The 22091-nt window shown below is 33.8% G+C and overlaps 3 protein-coding genes across 7 annotated transcripts; 2 read left to right on the top strand and 1 right to left on the bottom strand.

Annotated features, from left to right (window-relative positions):
• Nucleotides 1-1001: 1001 nt before the first annotated feature.
• On the top strand, nucleotides 1002-5364 carry LOC18590429 (uncharacterized). 2 transcript variants are annotated; one of them, XM_007015941.3, is made up of 4 exons: nucleotides 1002-1533; nucleotides 2294-3274; nucleotides 4349-4396; nucleotides 4570-5364. In XM_007015941.3, the coding sequence occupies exons 1-4, from the start codon at nucleotides 1333-1335 to the stop codon at nucleotides 4963-4965; spliced, it is 1626 nt and encodes a 541-aa protein (XP_007016003.3). In that variant the 5' UTR covers nucleotides 1002-1332; the 3' UTR covers nucleotides 4966-5364. The 2 variants fall into 2 exon arrangements, with proteins under 2 accessions (XP_007016003.3, XP_017983079.2); XM_018127590.2 differs by having other exon boundaries at nucleotides 1392-1533; nucleotides 2304-3274.
• Nucleotides 5365-5476: 112 nt separating this feature from the next.
• On the bottom strand, nucleotides 5477-11681 carry MGT10 (magnesium (Mg) transporter 10). 2 transcript variants are annotated; one of them, XM_088809589.1, is made up of 15 exons: nucleotides 11198-11626; nucleotides 10749-10821; nucleotides 10576-10646; nucleotides 10330-10415; nucleotides 10122-10206; nucleotides 9921-9989; nucleotides 8531-8611; nucleotides 8263-8428; nucleotides 8071-8116; nucleotides 7819-7899; nucleotides 7512-7594; nucleotides 6568-6611; nucleotides 6346-6454; nucleotides 6058-6100; nucleotides 5477-5765 (listed from the first exon to the last, which is right to left on the bottom strand). In XM_088809589.1, exons 1-13 carry the CDS (start codon nucleotides 11588-11590, stop codon nucleotides 6359-6361), a joined length of 1374 nt encoding a protein of 457 aa, XP_088665715.1. In that variant the 5' UTR covers nucleotides 11591-11626; the 3' UTR covers nucleotides 5477-5765; nucleotides 6058-6100; nucleotides 6346-6358. The 2 variants fall into 2 exon arrangements, with proteins under 2 accessions (XP_088665715.1, XP_088665714.1); XM_088809588.1 differs by lacking the exon at nucleotides 6346-6454 and having other exon boundaries at nucleotides 6492-6611; nucleotides 11198-11681.
• Nucleotides 11682-14654: 2973 nt separating this feature from the next.
• On the top strand, nucleotides 14655-21574 carry LOC18590427 (ARM repeat superfamily protein). Of its 3 annotated transcripts, XR_001929618.2 has the most exons (12): nucleotides 14656-14872; nucleotides 15084-15407; nucleotides 15758-15823; nucleotides 15947-16086; nucleotides 16859-16985; nucleotides 17706-17857; nucleotides 18606-18741; nucleotides 19236-19320; nucleotides 19435-19706; nucleotides 19842-19975; nucleotides 20143-20213; nucleotides 20315-21574. XR_001929618.2 is itself a non-coding variant. In XM_007015932.3 (11 exons), exons 1-11 carry the CDS (start codon nucleotides 14762-14764, stop codon nucleotides 20328-20330), a joined length of 1563 nt encoding a protein of 520 aa, XP_007015994.3. In that variant the 5' UTR covers nucleotides 14655-14761; the 3' UTR covers nucleotides 20331-21574. The 3 variants fall into 3 exon arrangements, 2 of the variants coding, with proteins under 2 accessions (XP_007015994.3, XP_088666465.1); XM_007015932.3 differs by lacking the exon at nucleotides 20143-20213 and having other exon boundaries at nucleotides 14655-14872; XM_088810339.1 differs by lacking the exon at nucleotides 20143-20213 and having other exon boundaries at nucleotides 14720-14872; nucleotides 15137-15407.
• The last annotated feature ends 517 nt before the right edge of the window (nucleotides 21575-22091 follow it).

The following is a 22091-nucleotide window of genomic DNA, read 5'->3' as shown; positions in this document are numbered from 1 at the left end:
TTGTTCTTGTTTTTTGTGTTTTTTAATGAAAAATTCTTGATTGGATAAAAAGATTACAACTTTTTTGAACCAAGGGTTATTAAATTATTTTGAAAATTTTTTCATGCATCTCTTACACAATAATTATATAAGTGGACTTACTAGAACATTCATGTTAAATATTTTATACATAATAACAAAATAAATATACATGTTATTATAAAAACGTATAGATAAATATATTTATCCTAAATAAGTTAATCTCTATATGTTGTACATAGCAATTTAATAACATATACGTTCCATTATTTTAATATGTGCATAATGGATTATCTAAGATAAGTCAATTCTATTTATATCATGGTTGGATCCTTTTACCAATAAGAATTGGATTTGGGAAAATTGATTAATTACATTTCAATGTACATAATATTAGCATACAATCTATAAAATTATAAGATTTTATGAACCAATGATTATATTATGACGTACATAATTTTAAAATAAAATATATACATATCTAAAAGTAATTGTATACTACACATTTTATTATATTATACTTGTTATTAACTTATTGTGTATAAAATTATAAGTTATTTTATTAGTCATATGAGTATTATATAAAGTATGAAACATTTATAGATATTTAAGTAAGTTATTATGTACAACTTTTGGGTTAAAATCAAAGGCATTTTCATCTTCATAATAAAATATTTCGTTACACTTGAAACATATAATTTACACTTCGCTATATCAAAACAATAGTTCTTTTGAAAAAAGCAATGAATAATTAACTGTACACCTAACTGTAATTTTCACAAAACTGCTCCTTGGCATAGCAGCAAGGCAAAGTGTGGGACCCGCAAGATGATATCATTACAAACTCACACTTTAATATCTAGGGCCATCTCAAACTCACTTAAGTCTAAAGAGGAACGCAAGTCCAAGCGCGTGAAACGCAAACCACAAGAAAACTCCCCAGTCTCCCCACCCCTCAAAGCTAAAAAGGAGGCCAATCACTCTCCAAAACTTTGTAATAAAAATTCTTTCCTTTAATTTCCCGGCAAAGAGTCCCCCATTACCCCCTCCAAAACCCTAATCTTCTCCCTCCTCAACCACCTACCAAATTCCTTCTTTCCCTTTCTCTCTCTCTTCATAAACTCAGTTTCCCATCAAAGGTCCTTTTTTTTTTGTTTTCTTTACTCTTGCAAAGACCCATTTCCTGATAGAGTTTTGAACTTTGTTTTTTGGTTTTAGAATCTGGCTTTTTCAGATTGAACCTGAAAACTCTTTTGAATTCAATCAAAACCTGTAAATTTGAATAACCAGTTGTCTTGTTTTCTGCTTTGGGAAATGGCTGAGGATAAAAATGGGGATCGAAGTGAAGCGAGTGATTACTCATCGGAAGATGAAGGGACTGAAGATTACAGAAGAGGAGGGTATCACGCGGTGCGTATTGGTGACACTTTCAAGAATGGTTGCTATGTGGTTCAAAGCAAGCTTGGTTGGGGTCATTTCTCCACTGTTTGGCTCGCTTGGGATACTCAAAGATCGGTATTTTTCTCTTCTTTTTTTTGCTTTTGAGCTTTTCTTTTTTCTTTTGTATATTACATTTTTAGTACGCTTATTGTAAAGTTTGATTTTATTTTGTTGGAAACTGGAAAGGAGGGGAAGTTCAGAATTATTGTATGAGTTGGTTGAACTTTTCAAGTAAGAGAAAACTTGTATATATAGTTAGTGATAAAATCAAAGAAAAAGGTAATGGAAGGAGCAAACAAGATTTTGGATTTTCACCATTGGTTTTGACTGGTTAATCATTAATAAGGTTTAATTAGGTAAACAATTCTTGGAATGATGAGAAATAAGTGTATAAGATGTAAGCCTTGATTTATAGTTTCTTTATAACATAATTTTCGTTTTTCTCGTGGAATATATAAATTGGGTGCATTAAGAACAATGAAAGGAGTCTTTGTAAGAGATGCTGGAATGTGCACTGCTTTTGGTTAATTGAAGGGTCTTATTTCTGCAGCTAAAGTTGTGAAGAGTCCAAGATTTGCCTCCTCGCAATTGAGCTTTAGATGCCCTTCATTTGCCAATCAGAGATAAATTTCTCTATATTACGTATCAATTTCTTGTTGCAGCATTGTTATAATGATTCTCATCAATGTGCTTATATATTGTTCTGTTTCTTATTTAGATAGTAAGATGCTTTGTTTGTTGAATTTTGTCTTTTCTTATCTAGAATTGGATCAGCCATTGCCATTTAATTTTCATGGTTCAACTCTTTAACCACATGAGAATTTATTGTTTGTAGCGTTATGTAGCTTTGAAGATTCAAAAGAGTGCTCAGCACTACACTGAGGCAGCTATGGATGAGATAAAGATCCTCAAACAGATAGCTGAGGGAGATCCAGACGATAAAAAGTGTGTTGTGAAGCTCTTGGATCATTTTAAGCATTCAGGGCCTAATGGGAATCATATGTGTATGGTTTTTGAGTACTTGGGGGACAACCTTTTGACCCTTGTTAAGTATAGTGATTACCGAGGGGTTCCTCTTCACATGGTTAAAGAGATTTGTCATCATGTCCTGGTGGGTCTCGATTATTTGCACCGTGAACTTTCAATCATTCACACTGATTTGAAGCCAGAGAATGTGTTGCTATTGTCCATGATTGATCCATCAAGAGATCCTAGGAAATCTGGTGCTTCTCTCGTCCTTCCAACTAGAAAGGATAAGGTTGTCTCGGAGGCTGTTGCTTCAAAAGAAGTTAAGAGTTCAAATGGTGATTTGACCAGGAATCAAAAAAAGAAGATTCGAAAGAAGGCTAAGAAGGCAGCTCAAGGTTGTGCAGGAAAGGAAGCTTCTGAAGAAAATGAAACAGATTCCAAGACTGGTGGTGCAGAAGACAGTAATGCTGATGCAAAATCAAATGAAGCTTCTGGTGAAGAACAGCAAAATAGTTCTGTGATTAAAGATGAGACAAAGAGTGATGGAATCAACAATAGTAACCAAGAAAAGCAGCGTTGTAGAAGAGGGAGCCGTGCAACAAGGAAAAAACTGTTAGCAGAAGTTGATCTCAAGTGTAAATTAGTTGATTTTGGCAATGCTTGCTGGACATACAAACAATTTACAAATGATATTCAAACCAGGCAATACAGATGTCCTGAGGTTATCCTTGGATCCAAATACTCAACATCAGCAGACTTATGGTCTTTTGCTTGTATTTGTTTTGAGCTGGCTACTGGTGATGTTCTTTTTGATCCTCACAGTGGTGAAAACTATGATCGAGATGAGGTATGCAGAAGTTATTCTGACTGTGTCGCACATTTTTATTTCCGTCATTTGATACTTACATAAATTTATGTGCCTCTTAATAACTGTGGTTCTCCGTGTGTGATAATCATGCATTTGATTTCACTATCTTCTGTAGAACAATTTGTACCATTGTGAATATTAGACCTGGCACTGCTTGATGCTTGTTTGTCTTCCTTGTAAGATTGTATGTATCTTGCTTATTCTAATTTTCATGCATTTACATATGAATATGTCGTAATTCATGCACTTGTACCACTCTTATGCACAGCAAATAAGGGGAAAGAGAGGAGTAAGGAGCAATAAATGATAGAAATTTCTTGGGCTGGAGCATGAGTTCTATATGTTTTTATCTTAGATTTGTTTTATCAGCCATTATTTTGTAAAATAATTAGGTTTTCTTATGCTTGTTTAGCTTTTATTTTTAGCAGGTTAACTGTACTAATACAACAGAAATCAGTATCAAATCTATAAACTAAGGGGTTGTTTGGCATGCACTTCCCAACAACACAAAAACCACTGCTCATGCATAACAAAAATAATCCGATGCTTTTATAGAAGAATGTAGTTCTTGTTTCCTCCCTTTGAGTTTTGCTTCACTAACACTTCTAAAATGTATAAACAAGAAGCTTCAATCTGATAGGCTTCTCATATTTGAAGTTGTTTTATGGATGTCTACAAATGACAATTAAAAAATAAAAGGTTACTCTTGGTTCCAGAAAATTACTCATTTCCCTTAGAACTGTTCAGTGGCCTTAGATGTACACCATATAAGGTTTCATTCTATTATATGTTTGAAGCAAGCTTTTCTGCATCCTACAATAGGCAACAATGTGACTGCCCACTTGTTTCCTATTTGTGTGGTGGTGAAAAACATAAAGGGATTCTTAGAAATAGAAGGATCACTATAAGTTGAGATGAGCCCCACCTCCCCTTTATGATGTTTTTGTTGTTATTGGTTTTTTTTTTTTTTTTCAGTATTTTTTTTTCAGTTCTGTCAACAACTAGGCATTTTCTTCTCGCCTGTGTCGCTTGACTTTTATTTCTCATTTCCAGGATCACTTGGCATTGATGATGGAGCTTCTTGGAATGATGCCACGCAAGGTAAGACTGTTACACAGGCCTCTCTGAAAGGAATAAGTTTGCCATCCTCTCATGTTTAAGTGTTGTTTTAAGGGAACAAGGTTAATCGTGACTGCTTCACAACAAAACCGTATAATTTAAGGTATCATGTGCGTAATTCTCACTGTTTGAGTGTCTTAACCATTTTTCTTCAGATTGCATTAGGTGGGCGCTATTCTAGGGATTTCTTCAACAGATATGGAGACTTGAGGCATATCCGTCGGTTACGTTTTTGGCCTCTTAATAAGGTGTTTATGGAGAAGTATGATTTCAGTGAGCAAGATGCTACTGACATGGCTGACTTTCTCATTCCAATACTGGATTTTGTCCCTGAAAAGAGACCCACCGCAGCTCAATGCCTCAGCCATCCATGGATCAGTGCAGGCCCTCGACTGCTTGAACCCTCTGCAACTGCTAGTAAACAGCACACAGATGACAGTACATCTGAAAAGGAAAGGAAAGAGAAGGATGACAGGGAGGCCATGGAGGCTGGAGTAGGGAATATAGCAATCAATGGAGAGGCTTCGAAGTGCCCGCCAAGGTTGAAATAACCGTTTTCTGAGCATTTTAATCCAATGATTACTCATGAAAATCTTCCTTCCTCACTTGTATTACTTTGCCAAAAGGCTGCTTGCATTGTTCACTGGCGTTCTTTGCAAGGAATATTGCTTTTCCTCCTTCTATTGACATCTATACCATTTCATAGGTTGGTGATGGGCTTTTTAGTAGTTGCTAGCTCCAGTTTTGAAAGAACCCTACTCTGAGCATGTACTCGAATTTTAGAGTACATGTTTTGCAAGCAAAAGCGCTTGGTGATGGAAGCATCTAAAGTTTCTACCCCTCCATGTACAATTCACAATTGTTTGTCTAGAGGATTCGCGCCTCTAACTTCTAGATCATAGTCTTTTTGAGATGCATTGCTTGAATTTAAAATGTACATTTGATTGGAACTGTTTCTTGATAAATTTGTTTGTTCCCATTTGTTAACATTCAAAGAGGAGGTTACGGTTGGGAGGACAAAACTAGTTCTTTGGTACTTAATATAGTTTCATGCCAACGAAATGAGTGCTGCAATTTGCAATTCTATCCTTGGAATATTCATAATGATCAATCATAAAGTAGGTGCATATATGCCACCTCCAATTGAATACAGGCTGGGAGCAAACAATGCTCGAGACTTAACAATGAAAAGGCAAGGAAATGCATCAACGACAGACTGAAGTGACTTTTATCGTTGGTGGAAAGTGGAGTAGAAGTATCCCAAGTCGAGTATGGAAGAATACCGCCATAAATAGTAGTAATAGAAAGAGTGGGAGAAAAGAGGACGTATTTGAACCCAGGATATGGCAGCCTAGCATCATGAAATAAATCAAAGGAACAAATATAAGCCTATGTATTTATTTCAAAAAAAAAAAAAATTACTTCTATGATTCCCAAGGCATATCCATCGGGAGGAAACATGGAACATTGCTCCTGTCCCCTGTTTTGCATGCTGAAAAAAGCATTGCAAGTTGAAAGGGGACTAAAGGAACAACCACTCCACGGTTTCAAAGAGCTCAAAATGCTGCAGTCTTAACCTAAAACAATCTATCACTATAATTATAACAAATCAAAGCACATGATGTGATGCACTTTGGAATTACCATTACAGGTTTGGCGACGAGAATTGTTTTCCGTCAGTTTCACCTGTTAAACACAAGAAAGATCAGCTTCGAAGAACTATAATGAAATTTTGTATCATAGAGAGTCATAAATGCCTGAAATAATAAGTATGTGTGGATTAGATGACAAAAATGCCTGAAGAATTATAGGTTCTCTACCATAATTCAAAATACCGCACTGCATGTTTGGCTTGTGTTTAACATTTTTTCCTTTTCCCCTTTTTCAGTTGCACAAGGGCTTGTAGTAAAACTAGTTTTAAGTTAATATACCTGAACTCCTAAATTACAGAATTTTTCTAGTCCTGAGGTACGAGTACATGAGAAAAAATGCCACAACAGCACCAACAATAATCCCTGCTGTGGTTAGCCAGAAAGCAAACTGCACCACATAAAGATTAGGGTAAGTTAACAATCACCTCAATGAGAGTGAACTAAGGAGTCAGTCAGCAAATACTGAATGAGTGAATGTTCAAATTTTCATGACGAACATACCACATGTTCTTCCAGATAGGACTTCAAGTTCATGCCAAATATACCTGAAAACAGGAAATAAAGTCTTGAGCCTCTTGACATGGATGCTCATAATCCCCACTCTAAAATTCTTGAACATGTTGCTCTCCAGTGGAATAAATCGTATCAAGTATGGACTTGGAATAATTTCATGCCATAAATTCCACGAATAGTAAATCAAGATATGATACATCTATGATGGTCATCAGTGTTATAACTTTTTTTTTCTTTTTCCCTCTTTACTTGATTCCAAACTTGAGCTGTTTCTCTAGGTCTGATCCCCTCTCACATAACTAAATAAACAAACAACAAAATTATCACCACATTTCAAATAATAGATAATAGATCCATGGACTGGCTGGCCTATAATGAACCAAGTTAGAATTTTATTTGTCACGTGATGATCAACCATCATAATGAATCATGATTTGCGGGTTCTAAAGATTTACAGTTTCTACTCTGGATAAGCCATGGAGGCTTAATAACTGATATCTAGCTATGATTAAAATCTATTCTTGCTTTAGCTGCCATTTAGCACTGCATTAATACCATTATTAATTGAATCACAAGTAGGGGTGTGCAAATTAAAACTGAACCGAATCGAAATGAGTTCAGTTTTTTTGGTTTGGTTAATTAAATGTTCGGTTATTTCAATTAAATATGTTTGGTTACAATGGTTTAATCAGTTAGGTTCGGTTTCGGTTTCTAAGAAGAACTTTGGTTTTTTTTATTTTAGAAAATTCAGAACTGAACTAATTGTTCTAACCGTTTACACACCCCTAATCACAAGAATCGAAGCAACTTATGTGGATGAATGCAAGCAACAAAACACCATGTCCACTAAACCATGATTATATTAAGCAATTCCTGAATGTAACTAATATATGTTTGGCTTCTATTTTCTTGCTGGTGGAAGGACAACATACCTGCAACTAGAGCACCAACTGCCATACAAAATGTCCCAACCTGAAGAAGCAGTTCCACTCTGCTTACCTCGAGTCTCCGAGAGCTGATAAAAATTGTAAAAGAACCCCATTTTTTTAGTTAAAGGTGTATGGATTCCGGCACAAGAGAAAGATATACAGAAAATGATTCTGAAAACTCAATTCATCATAATCACAGATAACAGTGACCATGGGCTTTTGGAGTAATAAAGTATTTGATAAAACCCCAAACGAAATGGTAACGCTGACAAGTGACAACGAATTAAAGTAAATCAAACTTCATCAAGACCTCAAATTGACAGCAATAGAATCTTCCATTTCTTTTGCAGAGTCAAGAAGCCTTTCTGCCTGACCATAGCAAGATTCACATCTGCAAAATGACACAAGACATTATAATCAGTTGTGGCCGTTGAAACTATAACATGGCCACGAACAAATTATCAGAGCAGTTTCAACAAGACATTGGCCTTTCTGCCTGGCCATTGAAAACACACCAACTGCATGCTAGATATGCACCATGAATGGAACAAAGGAGACAAACCTTTGAAGATAATTTTCCAAAAGCATCTCAATTTCTTCCTCCTCTTCTGCAAAATTACCAAATCAAACCAAATTAGAAATCTTGGGTCAAAGAAAAAAGAAAAAGAAATTAGAACTGAGATTAATGACCCTTTTGGTGATTTTGAACATCTATCACTGCATATATCAAGAAAGAAACCCCACCACAGCTTACCTTCAGCAATCAGCTTTTCTAAGGGTACAGAACATTCAACGTCATCATTTCCCCTTTTAAGAGTACAGTTTCTTCCCATAATACATATAAGACGTATTTCATGAGGATCCTCCAAAAGATCAAGCAGCATTTGTCTAAGAGCCCCTGCTCTTGAACCCAATTCAACCTTACATGATAAAATGAAAAGAAAAGATAATGATTGGAGGAGAATACACTTAATGATTTACTATTATGCAAGTAAAAACAAGATTTTGTAAAGTTAATATACCAACGTCTGCTTGCTAATACGAAGTTGCTCCAATATGTCACCGGTTAATTTGTTAGGCAACACCTCAAGCAGAGCTTGAACCTATGAATATGGAAGAGCGCTGATCATGATTAAACAGGTCCATAATAGCACAATCTATCACATAATGACACAGTAAAACATAAGGCACTCAAGGTACAAATCTGTAAGCTCAGAAAAATAATTGATAAAGAGGGATTTTGCATTACAGGCATACAGGAAAAGGAAATTAAAATGAAATAAAATGATAAAGAATTGCTGATAGCAATTTCAAGTTCCTTAATTAGTCACAGAAAAAATTATGAATTGCTAAGGTGCATAAAATTCTATGTTGAAAACACATTCTAATTTTATCAAGAAAAAATTTTTAGAGTACAGTTCCTCGGTCATATCAATTAATCTATGAGAATAAGTAACTCTTTCAGGCATTCTTCAGGTACATGTTAATCACAAACTATAGCTGCAAATGAGCAAGCCAAGCACCTCCTGATTCAAGCCCAAGCTAAATAAGCTTGGCTTCTTCAAGCTTTCATTTAGCTCAAGCTTGACTCATTTACATGAATAAGCTTAGTTAAAATTGTTTTGAGAAGGAAATAACAAGCTTCTGCACAAGTTCAAGTTTGAGCTCATTCACAGATAATAATTAATTAAAAAAAAAAACAATGTTACAAGGATCTTAGGTATTTAATCAATACACTCAACAAAAGAATATTACATACATATCTCATATCATCTAAATAAGCTTACAAATGAGTTGTTTGCAAGTTAATATTCAAAATTTCTCATTCACTTAAACAAGCTTAAGCACTTAATGCCCTCTTGTTTAAGTTTGGCTTATTTAACAAAAAAACTAAATAAACAACATAAACCAGCCTTATTGAGACAAAGTTCAAGTTGATCAGGAGCAGCTTGGTTATTTGCAGGTTCCTGAGGAACAAGGCTATTAGCAAAAACTAAAGGGAACAAAAATGGTAACTTAAGCATACTTCTCAAATGTTTTTAATAGGCATTTTTTACTAGAAGGCCAATGAATTCTCTACGAGTGTGCGTGAGAGAGAGACAAGAGACAGGGAGAGAGTGAATATAAACAAATGATAAAAGACATGGAACTACTGCTTATAAATGAATTTCTTTAATCAGAAGTTCTTTCCCATTGTAAGGCCACTTAAGACCTTGAAAACCAATGAAAACCATTTTCTACTTAAATGTGCTTGCAAACACTATAAAAGTAAATCTACAAACATGGTGATGTACAGCTTCAGTAAGTATTTGTCAATTCAACATAAATCTTGTCAAAACCAAAAGAAAAACAAAAAACAAGCCAAAAAATATACTCACTATGTTTCCATACTCACTATGTTTCCATACTCACACGAGGTTCTAAATCCATAAGTCTCTGCTCCAACCGCTGTGTTCGTGAAAGCAATGCTGCTTCAACAACCTGAAAGTTTCATATCAAGTGTCTTTCAAAAAACTCAGATGTTTAAGACTATAACTTCCAACCAGTGAACACCACACAAATCACCTTCATATATCAGCATGTACAAGCAAAGATACAAAATAAGACACGAACCTCAAGCTCGAATGGCATACAATGACCTCCATTCATGTTATTCAGTCGAGGCAACAATGTGTCCACAAAAGCCTTTCCTCCTTGACTAAAAATGATCAACACATGCAACAAGTTCACCAATGGCAGTTCAGATAACCACAAATGAATTGATAGTAAAAGGATGAAACAATAAGAACATATTTACACTGATGCAGAAGAAGAGATTTACCGATTATAGTCGAATATAAGAACACAGTCTTTCATTGCTATTGCTCGTAATGATCCCAGATTAAGTAGAATGGCATGCTCACGTACCTAGAGCAAGGAACAGGGAAAAATGAGTTTGCAAACACATTTTCGACAGAAACGCAGGGAAACTAAGGAAACACACCAATACTCAAATCCAAGCACTCGGAACCAAGCATGACAAATAAATGAATTAGCAAGAGATAAGAATAACACAATAGTCTATTACCAGAAGAGATGGTGCTGAGTTAGTCAAAAACAATGATGGATCAACACTCCGGATATCTCTAGGACGAAGACCTAAAGACAAAAAATTAAATCACAATAAATTAAAAAAACCATCATTATTTTCTGCAATTAAAGCTTAACAAACAAGTAACAAGAAAGAACAGAAAACATTACCACTTGATTTCAATAATTGACGTCGGCTTATCTTCCTTGTAGATACTACTCCATTTGACTTCACCTCTACCACCTTGAGAGATCCAGGAAAAACACAAAATTAACAGAAGAAATAAAATTATGAACCATTCAAAACTGGTAAAAAAACCGCCAAATTTAAATGCAGCTCCAAACATCCTAGGAGTAACAAATTAATAACCTAAACAAATTTTCAGGTATTAATAAATCCTAAAAAAATTAACTAATATTCGCACACAAATTACATGCAACTGCAAGTAAACTGTATTAATGCTCCAATTTCTTAGTTTTGTTTTTGGTACTCAGAATATTCTTTTCCTTTTTTGGTGAGAGCAATAATTTCTTTTAGATAAAAAAAATTAATGAGAAAAAAAAAAGGAAACAAATTCTGTTTATCTCATTATCTTCCAAAAAGAAAGAAAAGAAAAAACCTCATAGACAGGCTCACGAATTCCAAGCAAGAGAGAATCACTGGAAGAGGAAGTGATCCTCTGCGTCGCAACCACAGAACTTTGGCTTTCCTGCAAGTTCGGATCTTCCCTCCCTAAACCATCATCATCTTCACCAACATTCTCAGCGGTCAATGTTTCCGGCTCGCTCAAGCAGTCCTCCTCCGTTGAGGATCTAGCGAAGCACTTGATCTTCTTACAAGACGGTTTCACTACGACCGGAAGCAGAGGAACTCCGCTCTTTTGAAGCAGAAACGGAGAAGCGTTTGACCATGGAGAACCGAAGAGAAGATAATGTACGGACGGAGATGGAGATTTAACAGAGAATTGGAGAAGATTTGGATAAGAAGAAGAAGGAGAGGGAGTTAGCGCCATTGTTTCCTTGTTCTCATAAGAGAAGAGAGAATCTGGTTTTTGCTTTAAAACAACGAAGCGATAAATGTATTCTACAAAGGTAGTTTTTTTGTCTCTCTCCGCTTGTATGAGGTAGTTGAAGCTATTCTTTTCGAGGGAAAATGACCGTTAATATTTGTGGCTTAGGATCAGAATCGTCGCATCTTATTTTCATTTTGAGATGTAAATTTTTTTATAAATGTTTTTTAAAGAAAATTAAAAAAAGCCTGAAAAAACAAGAACGCACGAGACCGAAACTGCCACCTGGCTCGCGCGTTGTGGTTAAGTGTCCTTCTCTTTTTGTTTAAGAGGTGTAAACGGGAAAACGATCATTGTTCGAATAATGGTTTGAGGCTTTTGGGAATTTGAATATCCTGATGTCCTAATATACTGCTAGCATATAATAAAAACATAAACACAGACTGTTACTTCGGTTCTAAATCGCATTCCGTTTTCTCTCGTTCCTTTTGGCTACTTTTTAAATTTAAATTAAGATATTAAATTGCACCAGCATTATTAATTATTGGTTCAAGCTTTGGATGCAAAGAAATGCACTTTGATCCTAACAAGTACATAAACCTTCAAATTAAGTACGTTCAAGTGAATTAATTAAAAGAAAGAAGTATGTCCAATCTAAAGCATTAAATGATGATTGATTAATTGAGATTTGTTATCGTAGTAGGTCAAGGCTCCACAGGAGTTATTATTCTTTCTCGAAAAAACTATATTGATATGATGTTCAATACTCACAATTACAAGCATAATTTTTTTTATTTATCTAATGTGAAATTTTATAATACTTTTTCTCACTTGAATTCACGATGTTCTTGTCACGAATTGAGTCACCCTACATACTCCATCCATTGGAGTGTTTGGCATGATATTAAAGTTGGATTCAAATTGACTTTGATATTATTTTGTCACGAAATTATTCTCTTTTCTTCAAAATATTAATCTTGTGCAATACTCATATTTATAAATTTAATATTTCTCCCTTATTTATTTAATACAAAAATTCGTAACATTAATAAAAATCATTACTTTTTAAAGCTTCATTCGTATCATATTGCAAACCAGGCCAACCAAGTCATTAGTTGAGACATAACAGTATGTAAATTTATGTTATATATTATTGGTAAAATTTTTAAATTTTATGAACGGAGTTAAAAAGTTATTAGATACTTTCATTAAAATGTATTTAAACAAATCAATAAATTAATATAATAAAAAATATATAATTATATTTTAATTATATTTATAAATTTTAAAAATTTTATCAATAATATATAAAATAATAACCCTGGTATTACGTCTATACATTTAAAAAATTAATAGTTATACACCATAACACATTTATGTAGTTACACATTCATTTTGATCTAGCTTAAAGATATGGGTGGCTTATTGGAGTCAAATAGAACCTAAAATGTTTTTATTTTTAATTTTTGGTTTACAAAAAGCCTAATGCAACTTTAGTATATCTTAAATAAATTTAGAGGGCAAAAAAAAAAAAGGAATTTAGTATTATATAGTCACGTAGGATGATAGAGAAATTATTTTATTGATGTTGCAAATGTCAACTGCTACTACTAGTTGCTTGAATTTTGGATGATTAATTCATTTTCATAGAAAGTTTAGGTTTGAGGTTTATGTCATTTATCGTGTCAATGGTTTTTTTTTCATTACTCTATTTTCTTTCATCAATGGAAACTTACTCTATTTTTTTTCTTTTTTTTTCCCACATCAATGAAAACTACTCATACTTTGTGTTTTAAGATTGAAAATATAATTAAATTGTATTTGTCAAGAGTTCATTACCCTTTTTGTAAAAGTTAACTTAATAAGGTATGCAGTGTACATACTTATAAGCAAAGGTAGCTCAATAAGTTACAAGATTTAAAGCTAAATATTCAAATGAGGGTTTTTTTTAAATTAAGAAAATGACACCTTTTTTTATTAAAATTAAAAAAAAAAGAGAAAATGAGGAAAAAAATTTATGAGTGTATGTTATAAATTGAAAAAAAAAGATAATTAATTGTATATATAGAAAAAGAATAGCTATTGGATATCATTATATACATATTATTATTAGTTGATTGAGAATAGATATATAGTTGAGAATTAATAACATTGTAGGAGTTGGGAAGCAATAAAAAATTAAGATTATTAAGAAGAAAAATAAAAGAATATGTCATTTTATTAATTATTGTGAGAATTAATAAAGATATGAAAAATAAGAGAAAATAGATATTTATTAGGTATGAGATGATATATAGATATTTTATTAATTATGTTAATTTTATATATTTTGAATATAATTAATAAAATTACGAGGCTTATGAAAGTTTGGGATCAAAGCAAGGGCTTTGCTGGCTTTACCTTAAAGTTGGCACTGCTTATAAGCTTTCTTGGACCTTTTTATCTACTTGATATAACATTGAAGCAGCACTTCTACTTCCTTTGCAGCGCTTGGTGTGACTTTCTCTCTCATTTAATTCGTGTTGCCTTTATTGCCATTGATCACCTTACCTTGCCTTTGGAGGTGCTTCGCATGGAGTCTAAGTCGAACTTATTTTGATAGCACTTTGTTACAGGGATATTTCTCTCTCTTAAAAGATTAACATACTTATTTTTTTTGAAACATGAAACACTAGGCATGACATTCTTCATCACTCAATTCGATGATGTATTCATTTTTATTAATTATTTTACTTATTTTACTTTTAGAGGTATTTAATGTAAATTTAATTTAAGTCGAGTCTACTATAATATCACTTATCATAAAAAAAATAAAATTAATGATAAATATAATAAGTTAGTTTTGTAATTAACAATATGCCTTGCAACAATTTTTATACTCAGATTTTCTTGATTATAGTCTAATTAGCTCCATTTCATTTTTAATTTAAGATATAAAGTAAATGTCAAAAATTGCCTATCAACAAGGGGTAAAATTGAACAAACATATAACCGAGAGGATAATTGGTAAAGAATACAAAAAGTTAAGGGTATAAATCTAAAATACATTTCCCCGAAGTAGGGAGAAGAGAATTCAATAGTTGAGAGAGGAGGAAAGAAATTGTGCACAAAGAGTAAAAAGAAAGAGGGAAATAAGAAATAAGCTTTTGAGGTTTCTCAAAAAAAGCAAAGCAAATGGCGCCATCAGCATCAGCTTCAACAAGAGAAGAAGAAGAGGAAGAACAACAGCAACTCGAAGAAGAACGTTTTGTCCCTTCGCATCATCCTTCCGCACCGCCCGATGAGGTTGCAAATCAACGGCTGTGACTTCACTTCACTCATCTTTTTTCCCTTTCCTTGTTTTTTTTTTTGTTCTTCAATCTTAAAATATAGAAGCTAGGGTTTAAGAGTAAATTTCAATTAGCTTAAATCTGTTAATTTAATTAAATGTAATTTTGAAAATATTCCTGTCATTTTGAATTTATTCAGTGAAGTACTCTTGTTTTCTTTAATGTAGTTATTTGATATTTCGACAACAGTTGATCCGAGTTACGTAATTTCATTGATAAGGAAACTTCTCCCACTTGATGCAAGAAATGATGATAATACTGAAATTCGGGGTTCAAATTGTAATGATGAAGTTGTAAGTTCGTCAAATGATAAGTGTAAGGGCATGGAGATTGTTGATGATTTTAGCAAATCTGATTTTCAAGGAGAAGATGAAGAAGATTCGGGCCGCGGAGGGGAAAATGCTCGTGTATCAGCTGGGGAGGAGGTTTGGGAGGAGTGTGGTTGTGTTCTGTGGGATCTTGCTGCAAATCAAACTCATGCTGAGCTCATGGTACTGGGACTTGCCCCTTGGTTTATTTTGTATTTATTGCATTTTAAGTCAAACTAATAGTATTTATTTTAGCTGTTAAAGGTTACTGTTGATTAGGTGAAAAGAAAAATCAAATACGAAGAAGACTGATAATATTCTTGTTTGTTTTATGGATGGCTGTTCTATATGATGTAGGTGTAAATCTCTCACTAACCTTCTTTACCTATGCAAGTAGCCAAAAACCACGGATTATGAAGAAGTAATTTATTAAAAAGGATATGAGAATATATTGTCGTTTGTTAGGAATTCAGAAGTCTAAATTTTGCTCATGGTGGTGTATGTGCTGGACTCACTCAACGATATCTATGCAGGTGCAAAACTTAATACTCGAAGTGCTTTTAGCAAATCTTATGGTTACCCAATCTGTTCGTGTCACGGTAGGTTACACATTTGCCCTTGTTTTGATGCCTTATTTTGGTTATCTAGTTGGTCAGTGGATGTTTCTGAGGAACTTTGATGCAGCATGCATGATGCTTTTATACATTTTTTCTTTGTATCAGGAGATTTGTCTTGGAATCATGGGAAATTTAGCCTGCCATGAAGTTCCCATGAAGCATATGGTTTCTACAAATGGACTAATTTCTGTGATAGTAGATCAATTGTTTTTAGATGACACCCAATGTCTAGGTGAAGCTTGCCGGTAACTTTTTTTAATCATATATAATTTCTATTTTCACATGTTATGCCAGAACATTATAATTTATCTCTCTCTCTCTCTCTTTTGTAATTCTATATATTTTTATTGTTTTTGCTATGCTGTCCTGACCTTTGTGTCTAAGTTCATTTTAGATCTTGAAGGCTGTGGTTATTCTTACACTGTTGTTATGGCACTTTTTGTTTTGTTTAGCTATAGATACAGTCACAAGGAATTTTCTTGCCAGACATTAAATTTTACTCTTCCGCCTATTGAAATTATTTTTTTCATTTTTCTTCGTACAAGCATCTTAGATGCCTATAGAAGGGGCTGTGACCCTTTAAGTGGTTGTTCTGAAATGAAAGGACCACAAGCACTATCCTGCAAGCATATCCATAACTAAAAATCTTGAAAATTTAAAAAATGTGTACAAAAGAAAAAATGGGTGGTTAAAATAAAGAGAACTCTGATGCTTGTGAAAATGTTTCTTCAAGAACTACAGTAATGCCTTCCAGATGTTAGATAAAGCTGTATATTTATCTTTATTCCCCTTTTTTTTTCCACTTCGTGTCGGTGGTATGGTTTTCTTCTTATATGTAGCATCCTTTTCTATTTGAAGTTACATTGTTTCTTGTCAATTATTAATTATGCCTGAAAGCTTAATGACACCATGTAATACGTTAGGCTGTGGCTCATGTTTATCACATGCACGTTTAGTTATTTAGCCTGTACTGTTTTGGTGCTGCATGCCTTTCTTATGGATCATTTTCTGACACAGGCTGTTAAGTTTGGGTCTTCAAGGTAGTGAATGCAGAATATGGGCAGAGGCATTGCAGTCTGAACATATTTTAAGCCGCATTTTATGGGTCACTGAGAATACTTTAAATCCACAGCTTATTGAAAAGGTGATACCAACATTTACAATGCATTTTTGATAGGCTGATTTCAAAAAGATGATCTCAAAACTTTGAAAGATTCTTTTGTATTATAACCATATGAGTGACTGATCTCCATATTTTATACTTTTTTATTTAATAAAGGGTGGTTATATGAGGATGGTTATATTATAAACTTGCTAGAGAATTTTTGGTCTGATGTATTATTCACAAAAAAATTACATTGAATTTTTGAATATTTCGAATGCTATTACTGCTTACTTTGATTTATTAGTTATATGGCTTTATGATGAAAATATTGTGCTTGTGATAAATTGCAAGAGTTTATCATATTTACATTACTGTGAAACTTTGGAAAATTTCATTTTCCAAAATCTTGGTAAAACTTAAAAGACTTTTTGGTAAATAGTAAGAATCTATAATTTGAACTTTAGCTTTGCACTTGTTGGGCATGAGCTGCAACATACTAAAATTAACTACCATCAAATTCAACTCTTGAAAGTTTGAAAGAGGAGAATGTTGTTTAAAAGTTCTGAATAATCTAGTTTTAGCACCTCATAGTCATAAATTATTCCCTTATGTTTGACAATGAAGAGGGTCAAGTTTGCTAAGCATATACATTAACTGCAAGCTAATATGTCATTTCAGAATTTTGTTACTCTTTTTTATTTTTGTAAATTTGTTGTATATTTTGTGATGGAATCTGAAGAATGTTTAATTTTCTAACAGAGTGTTGGACTATTATTAGCCATGTTAGAAAGTCAGAAGGAAGTTGAGCATATTCTTCTCTTGCCTTTGATGAAACTTGGTTTAGCAACTGTATTAGTTAATCTTTTGGCTTTTGAGATGAGCAAACTGACAAATGAAAGAATACCTGAAAGGTACAATTCTTTACCTGCATCTAAAGGGTTGGAACTTGATGTGAATTTGATAAAACTAGTTTTTGATTTTTAAAATGCTTTTCTAACTATTCTGTTTTTTCTGCTTTATGTTCAAGAAAGATTTCCCTTGTTGTCCCACATGTTTTTGAGTTTCAGGTGTTTAAAATTACCCATCTTATCCAATTGAAAATATCTGGGGAAACTGTTTTGATGAGCATCTATTTACCATAAAGCTGATTTTGCATTGGTTCAAATCCCACTTTGACAGAAGCCTCGTCAAAGAACAATTATAACATGCTCACAATCAAATTGACATGTGTATGCTGTTGTGGCTAGTGGCTAGAAGTCATGTGATTCTCAATAGAATAAAACAGAGTCAGATACAACATGGCTGAGATTTACCAAAAACTTATTCTGTGCTTCAAGTCTTCATCTTTTAGTAATGTGATTAACCTGTAGCATATCTTGTCCCTCTCACTTGACATTCTGGTCTGCAAGTGGTTTTGTGATGCTTTAGAAGTGTTCATGAATATAAGGTAACATTGGATAAAAAATTAGCTGGTGGCAAACTTTCTTTACTGACAGCTGCAAGTGCTTGTGTGAATTAACATGAGATAACCAACTTTTTCTTCTTCTTCTTCTGATCATTGTATTGGACAAAAGTTAACAGCCTCCTGTAAAACTGTTGTTTTTGTGTGTAGATATTGGAATGCATTTGCCTGATGTTTGGTTTACATTCAAATTTCAGGTACTCTGTTCTTGATGTTATTCTTCGTGCGCTTGAAGCCCTCTGTGTTATAGATGGATATTCTCAGGAAATCTGCTCAAATAAAGAATTTTTCCAACTAGTCTGTGACTTGATAAAATTCCCTGATAAAGTTGAGGTAATATGCAGCTCTTCTACAACTGTAAAAACTGATATATGATTTGGACTCTACATTTATAAATTATTGGTCATCTTGTCTTCCTCTGTTTCTGAATGCTTGAAGACTCATTTAATTAAATTACTTCTTGAAATTAGATGCTATATTCTTTCCTTTTCATTTTCCATGAAATACAACAAAGACTACTGTGCTTTGGTATTTGGAAGTTGTAACACAAAAACTGCATCAGCCAAACTTTTTACTTATAAGACTTCTGTATCCGAGCCTTATATTAGGGGTTAGAGATTTGTCGATAATTTTATGTTTTCTAGATTTCTAAATGCTCAGAGTAAAATATATCAAATTAAACACCTTACTTTTCCAAGTTTAAGGAGTATGTCTTCTTCCTGGTAAACAATTGTGTATCATGTAATAAACATCATTTGGTGGCTTGAGTTTTACACATTAAAGATTCTTGGATGTTAATTGACTAGCTCTTAATGTTTATCTTTCAGGTGTCCAACTCCTGTGTGACTGCTGGAGTTATAATTGCAAATATTCTGTCTGATGTATCTGATCTAGCTTCAGACTTATCACAGGGTATATGTTTTATGTTTGTTATCAGCACAAGCTTCTCTTTATATTATGACATTTTGCATAAATCTGGACTGCTTATCAAATTTGTATGAGTATTGACACCTTGGGGCTTCCCAGATTTGCCTTTCTTGCAGGGACTGTTTGACATTTTCCCATTTACTTCAGATGAATTAGAAGCGCGATGTGCACTCTGGAGCATTATTGCAAGGTTACTAGTCCGAGTCCAGGAAGATGAGATGAGTGCCTCTAGTCTGCGTCAATATGTGTTCATTCTATCGAGCAAAGCTGATCTGATAGAAGATGATCTTTTTGATCACCAATTTGATGAGAACAAGGAAAATGAGAGCTTGGCCACCTGTGGTAGAATATCAAATGCCAGAACTTTTGCTGTATCCTTTTGATTTGACTTTCAAGTAACAAATCCGTTAATTCTGTTGAAGATACATTATAGAACTGCCAATATATTGTGCTCTTATATTTAGGTTCTGTTGCAAGATTTTTGTTTCCCCTGACCTTTGCAACAGCTTAGAAGGATAATCAGCATATTAAACAAGTGGAATTCTTTAAAGGATTCTGTTGAGGAGAAGCATGTGATGGAGGAACATGCAAATGATGAAAATATTCATAGATTATTGGATTGCTGTCACAAATACACTGTGTAAGCTCCTTATCCTATTTGTATTTATTACTTGTAGCAATGTTTAAAATGATGGTCCTAGACCTTTGGCCTCTCAATAGTATATCTAGTTTAGTTTCTTGTTTACATTAGATACGCTTAGTTTTATCATGATTTTGCAAATTTTTTTATACCCTACGTGTTATCAGGTTCAAGTAAAAGTTTGGCTATAATCCCACTTATCAGCATAGATGATTTCTTAATCGGGTAGTTAGGCCTGGTGAGACACCAAAATCAGATTTGGCACTTATATTGCTGCTTGCTTTTGCATACACTGATATGGCACATTACTGAGCATGCATTCGATCATTTCATGTGCAGATCTGGTGCTGAATAATCATTCTTGGGGCAATGTTGCATGAACAATCTCACCTCATCCTTGTTCCTTCATAATGAATATATGCTATCTAGACTGTCTAGTTCGAATTTGAGGTTCTGAATGACAGTGGAGAAACTTCAGTTTGGGAACATTGCTTCACCGGAGAATATGATATCCTTGTATTCCTGGAGAAAGAAGGAATATGGCCACGAGTGCAAACGCTGCTGGAAACAATCATTCCCTTCTATGCTAATTCTATAGACCGAGTCCTTGCAACCGTCTGCTTCCTCCAGAAATATGTCAGCTTGGAATCAACAACTTCATGGTCCCTGATAGTTGGAAGGCATCTTGTGGGTAATATTTCGCTGCCAACCGTTTATGCCATTTAAGGGAAGGATTGTGTTTTCACATTAAAAGATTCGATGATCTATACCAAACTAGTTTACTTTACTATTAAAGGGGACGCAAATTAAAAAACAAACCTAAATCAGCTAAATCCACTTGCTTCTTGCACGTTATCCTCTATCAAATTTAATATAATTCAAAGAACAATGAGAATTATAGAATTAACTTAAAAAAGAGAAACAATCACCTTATTTTTTCCTATCATGTTTCATTATTATGCAGTTAGCATTTGACATTATTGAACTATCTAGCAGCTCTCATTTCCAGCACAAGGGTTAATCAAATCCTTTTATCTGCTAGGGGTTCTGTCTCTTAAAAGTTGTGTGTATTTTTATAGTAATATGCTAATTGAGATTTCGAACTCCCTAGTAATTATTGAACAATGATCATGTGAAGAGTTTAGACTTTCATTGCCCGCACACCAGTAATGGTGGAGAAGACTTCCCCACCCACTTGCATTCGCACGATAACTCCCGAGCTTCCTTTCCTCTCTTTCTACTGCCTACCTTTGGTAGAGGAGGGAAGACAATGAAGGAATTTTTTTTTTCTTTTATCGAACTATTAGACTAGCAGCATGATATAATTTTTTTAAAGTTTATATTTAATGTATTATTGTTGTATAATTCTTACCTAATTATTGAAATAAAATTTGCTTTCTCAATAAAATTAAAATTTATTCTTAAAAATTAAAAATACATTAGTTCATAGATTAGTATATTTTTTTAAAAAATTGCCAACTATTCCTATAAAATAAATAAAAAGGTCAGATATAAGGCCAGGTCTTCTACATTATATATAGTGTTAGAGAAGTGGAAAAAGAGGCAGCAGCATTCTCAACCAAAGAACTAGAGGCAGAAGGAAGGAAAAAAAAAATCATGGATTGGCTGCGTTAGGGCAAACATGATCATCTTCATCCTAATGAAAATTGGAGGGATGCAGATTCTCTGATATCGGAAGAAGTTGCTGCTCATTGCTTCAGACATTTATCTCCTGACGCCCAACTGCTCGTTATTGGAGAAATTCTTAAGCGATTCACACCAGGGAGCCAGGGTTATCACAAAGAATGTTTTTCCAGAATCTCTTTGCAAAGCTTCCATCTGACTCCAGCTTCAGGACGAAATCTAAATGGAAGCAGCTTGCCCCAGATCATTTGGACAAGTGATCCACTCGAAATGTTTTTAGTGATTGCTCTCTTTTCAGAATTTCCCATCTAAAGAGAGAAAGTCAGTTGTGAGTTTGTGGGCTAAGTCTTCTTGTTATTATTGATCTGAGGATCGAACCTTGGTGGTTTAATAAATCGTCGTCCACATGGACATAAAACCCAAAGTTATTGATGTAACTTTCTAGTGATTCAATGCTTCTTTCTTAAGATTA

This window comes from Theobroma cacao, chromosome 9 (assembly GCF_053813885.1).
Source record: "Theobroma cacao isolate CCN51 chromosome 9, ASM5381388v1, whole genome shotgun sequence".
Classification (NCBI taxonomy): Eukaryota; Viridiplantae; Streptophyta; class Magnoliopsida; order Malvales; family Malvaceae; genus Theobroma; species Theobroma cacao.
This window is presented reverse-complemented; position numbering and strand designations above follow the sequence as displayed.